This window comes from Pygoscelis adeliae, unplaced genomic scaffold, assembly GCF_000699105.1.
Source record: "Pygoscelis adeliae isolate BGI_AS28 unplaced genomic scaffold, ASM69910v1 Scaffold172, whole genome shotgun sequence".
In the NCBI taxonomy this organism is placed as follows: domain Eukaryota; kingdom Metazoa; phylum Chordata; class Aves; order Sphenisciformes; family Spheniscidae; genus Pygoscelis; species Pygoscelis adeliae.
Genome location: NW_008824338.1, coordinates 182,703 through 187,850, shown reverse-complemented (window position 1 = coordinate 187,850; position 5,148 = coordinate 182,703). Strand labels below are relative to the sequence as shown.

The following is a 5,148-nucleotide window of genomic DNA, read 5'->3' as shown; positions in this document are numbered from 1 at the left end:
ACACCATAACCTTCACCGAGCACACTAAAAATAAACTAAGTTATGAGCGCATGAAGATTGCACAATTAAGCACGAAGTATGAAGGTTGCAACTGAGACATTTATTCCAGCCCCTGGTGGGTATGAATTAAAATAAAGTTCTAATTACATTATCATATATTTTCCTTCTAAAATGCAATTTGTTACAGTAATTTTAAAATATCTGTATTCTGAGCAAATGCTGGAGCCTGTTAATTTCTCATAGGTGTTTTTACACACACTCAGGTGTATGCTCTTACCGAAATCGTGCGCAAAGAAAATGACTTCATTCACTTCCTTGCACACATTTCCTATGAACTCACTGTTCCCGTTGCCTCATTTGCTGCGTAATCCTGTACAACATCTGAAGGGAGCAGAGCTCTCGCAGATAACAAGGCATCTTTCCGTTCATTTACTCACTCCAAATTTTCTCCCACCTCTAGCTTGGGGGAACCCTTTACAAGATCCCACTTAGTCAGGACGTCTGAAGGATTTGCAGAATACTCAAGGTGGTGTTCCCTTCTACCTCCACCTAGCAACTGCAGCAAAGGCATTTGGAATCGCTAGTCCTGCTTAGTAATAAAACCATGCTGGTTTGCACGCAGAAAGACTGCCAGTCTCGTCATCAAGAGCACATACAGTCAAAAATATTAACTTCTATTCTGCAGTCAAAGTATTACACCTTAAACACTTTCTCTGGTACCTAACATAAGATACATTTTACAAAAGCATACGAGTCAGCTGATTTTATATAAAACTTGGGCACTTCTGAAACACGCAATCTTCAGCATGAAAATATTTAGATAAGCAAAAAAATAAATATAGTACATGTATACTGAGCACCAAGCTCGGTTAGTTGACCAACACTTTTCTCCCAGTCTTCAGTGAGTTAGAAATTTACCAAACTTCAACGGTTCAGGACAAATGTTTCCATTAGTATAAGATCTATTTTATTTTAAGACACAGTGATTCGACTGCTTGTAAGAATAAAGCAAAATACGTTATTTGGACCAGGTACCAGAATTTCTGCTCCTCTTTACAAGCAGCTCCATCGCTTATATAGGGGGTACTGAAATTTGATAGGAGGCAAGCTTTTGTGTATGGACTGGGCAAGATGTTCTTATGGGAGTCCTATACCAGCAACTGGAAGAAGAATAATTGTGGGGGAGTAAAATGGAAAGATATTTGCCAGAACTCAGAGGCCCTTTTCAATGTATTTTCATAGATCCACTTGGATAAATTGTAAGTATTCAGAAAACTGACAGTTTGAACATGCGCAGTAGACATTTCCTAAAGCTTTGAAAACATCTTCCATGAAGCTTCTTTCATGAAGCACAGACATGCTACAGAATGGTTCTCATCTATATTTTTACTGTACTTGCAGTGCTATTTTGAGCAGTCAAGCATGCAAAATGAAAGCAAAATGGACAACTTTCATCCCATTAGTGTTGGTCCACAAAGGCATGCTATTGGAACAGTTTCAAGAGGAAAGATCAATGTGAGGAATCTACAGGTTCTCAACTATGAACTGCTTTTTTAACCAACTGTTCAGAATGCGCTATTTCAAGTTTTGCTTTTGAAATGGCTTCTTAAATTTTGTTGATATTTGAGTTATTCATTATAATACAAACATTTAAGAAATCAAAATTGAAATGCTGTTCAGCTTTTTTCCAAACAAAATATTTCAATCATACAGCTATTAAAACTTTAGATGAGAACGTAAATGTCAAACAAGGTAAACTTAAAAATCTGGAAAGCCTTTACAGAATAGAATTTTAAAGTTCTGCATGGCTCTGTTTAGAGCGCTTGGTGCTACAATTTTAATAACATTCTTTTAACTTTTTTGTTTTCAAATTTGTTTTTATACTTTATTTGGTGAATTTTGTTCAACTGACAGATCTTTAACTTTTCAGGAATAAGTAGCATGTAACATTTAATTATTCACTATTACAAATGTTAATTTGCAGTTTCCTTACAACCATTAATAATTTATAGAGTCAATTGCGGTTTTTTTAATTTGACATAGAGGTTTCCTGTGATTTTCTCCACAGATTCTGTGGATCGTGGTCATGATAAAATGATGCAGATAGTTCAGCCTTTTGGAAGATACGATATCGTAATACATCGTAATGTATTGTGTGTTATGGCCTCACCATAACACGATAACATAGTACAATCTATGTTTTACAATTGTATTACTATTGTAATGCAGTACATTACAATAGTATTATACCCTTATCTGCTCAAAAAGGGTTGTTCAGTCAGCATCAGTCACACTATTCAGCCTCAGAGATGCTGACCCAGTAAAGCTCACTTTCCTGTATTCTAAGTATTTGAGTCATTGCCATGGTTGCAGTGGCATATTTGCCTAAAGCAAAAAAAAGTGTTTAAATTCTTTGTGAGAGATACCTGAGAGAGAAAGAATGTAAGTAATTAAATTAAGGGATAGTTGTTGCCAGTTAAATGAATTCACACTCCAATTACTTATCACACCTTATCAATGAATGGACCGAAGAAGGAATAAAGACTGTTCCTGGAAGTCAGGTTAGTACTGTACCTCACAAGACAAACCAGAATAACCCAATGGGCAGTCACATTTCTCAATCAGGTAAGCCTGAGGAGTCATCCCAGACACAGTGCCGCCTTCAGCAACTTCCATTGAGATCTCAGAAATCCTGAAAAAAGGGAGCAAACATCTCTAATGAGATTGGTCAAGCACTAACTCAAACCCAGTTAGTTCATAGTCAGCTGGCATGGGAGAAAATGGTCTTATTTGGCTGTTTGTAGGCTTCTTGATCTACAGGAGACAAACAGCACTATTTTTGCCTATCCTAGGGAAACAACAAAGCTATCACCACCTCCAGTCTCATTTTCCATTTCTAGGCAATAGTATAACTAACTCTTCTCTCCTGCTTGATTCTATCTCTTTTTTTAATCTCTTTTCAGCCTAACTATTAACAAAAGCTCGTATCTGATTCTTCGTTTGGAGGGACTCGTTAAGAAATTGAAGTGACTTACTAAATGAAGTTCCAATTCGTGATTCTCATAGATGCGACAATAAAATTGTTCACTAAATGAGCTTTTAATGAGGAAACTATTTAAAAAAATAAAATAAAATCTATCCTCAGCAACTAAAGCAACCTAACAAGCTCTAGAGCAGACTTCATAGACATTGGACATTTGCCTTTTTAGCAGGAATTTTAAGATCTGTAGCCAGATATCCTGGTGGTTTTTTTTTCCTTAGGATCATTTAGACACATAAACAAACAATTTAAAGCAAACATGAAATCCTACTACAGAATCATCTGCTAGTATCAGAAAGGGATATGTTTCATGGTAGAGCTTCTGACATTTTAACTTCCCAAACATTTGTTTGGTTGTACTAATAATAATATCCTTGCCTCTCAACCACTCCCTGTCTTTCCAGTGTGCATGCTGACCTGCCAAATAGGGTTGAGTACATCACAGACAAAGACAACAAACATAATACCTGATGAAATACACTTAATCCTAACGTACCGCAATGCTGTTTTTCAGCTTCTTTATTTTGGGGGTTTGTTAGTTTGTTTAAAAGAATGCTATGATCTGGAACCCCTTACTGTCTTTGAGAAACAAAAAGGGTAGAATAGTGTAAATTTTAAAGCTTCAAATATATTGCCAACCTAAAAGAAAACGTTGAAGAATGTGTGACTAACTAGCTGAATAAATGTCAATAATGCCGCTAGAGTCTGTTCATTAAGTGTCTGTGCATAGGGCTAATGCAGAGGTTGCACAGAACTGCTCAACTCCTCCTCATGCTCATAGTCCGTTCGTCTACTCCCAAACCTCGATTATTGACTGACTGAGTGACACTCTTCTTCTGCACATTGGCATAAAGGCACCAATGTCAGAATGACTGTAGGAAAAGCAAACGCCCACAGCTGAACTAGATGCAAGTTTTGTGATTGAGCTTGGGTGACCAGCCCCATACCTCTTGATACCTTGTGTCAATGCAAAATCCCCAAATCACCTCTTAACTTAAACCCTGTGCTCCCTTCTCACTACCTGAAGAAAGGGGTTCAGTGGAGCCTGATATATCAATGTAAGCTTACATTGAAATCTCTATATATTTAATGGAAAAACAAAATCTGCCTCCCCATCATCTTCAAGGCTGAGGCAACAGTCTGTGTGCTGCAAAAAAACTATTTACTGTCAGAAACCTGTATTTACATAACAATATACTCTGGGACCACAAAGCTACCTGTTGTTTGTGTGAAAATGTTACTTAAGGAAGGTCAGGCTTGGTTGATTCTTGGAACACGTCTAATAGGCAGCAGTCCAACAACTGCTACCTGATCAGTGTCAGGGATATTGAAATAATTCAGTCAAATTGAAAGCATACCTCCAATGCAAACTAATTTATTATCACAGCCCAGTTGCCTGAAAAGCAAAACAAAATCTAATAAAAGAAATGTTTCAATTTAAAGTGGTGAATGTGAAAATGAGGGCAACAAAATGAACAATATAGGAGAAAAATGTTTGGCTTTGGATTCTGAGCAGAAATCTCTAAATCACTAGTAATGCTGCAGCTTTGAAGCAGAAACAACATTAGCATTGCTGCTAAACTGTATAGCTAATACAGCCCTAACGCTAGAAATAGGCTATTTTTATGCTTCCAACTGCTGCTGCTGCTTTGACTTCATTTTAAAATGCTTTTCCTGTAGTTTGTCACTTACCTGCCGCTTTTAAACTCTGCAATTGAAATTAAGGTACTATTAAAAACCTTAACAAATTTAAAAAGACTTCATATGTAATATTTTCCTCCTCCCATCCACAGCTTCTTTTGCTTTATACTTCTCTACTATGCACAGTCAGGTAGAAAGAGAAGCTTTACTAGTTTAGAACAGGGCCCTTATTTAGAAAGCACAACACACTCTATTTAAACAAATGCTTTGTTATAAGTCACTTAATTCAAACATATGTTTAAAGTTGAGCATAAATATTGTCCTTTAGAGGGTCTCAGACTACTTTAATAAAAGCCTTCAATTCTTATGCAAGCTAATATTCCACTAACCTTTAAAAACATTTTGGGGGATTTATTTTGTGGTCTTAAAGAAAACTTCCTCTGAAATCATTCAAGGTAGTAACTTGA

General features: G+C 36.5%; 1 protein-coding gene across 1 annotated transcript in view; it reads right to left on the bottom strand.

Moving 5' to 3' along the window:
- Window positions 1–5,148, bottom strand: part of LAMA2 (laminin, alpha 2) — a gene marked incomplete at its 5' end in the record, with an annotated part of 294,647 nt that overhangs the window by 116,331 nt on the left and 173,168 nt on the right. Inside the window, 1 exon segment of the mRNA XM_009319128.1 lies at window positions 2,575–2,692. Within this exon segment, the coding sequence (XP_009317403.1) occupies window positions 2,575–2,692 (118 nt within the window).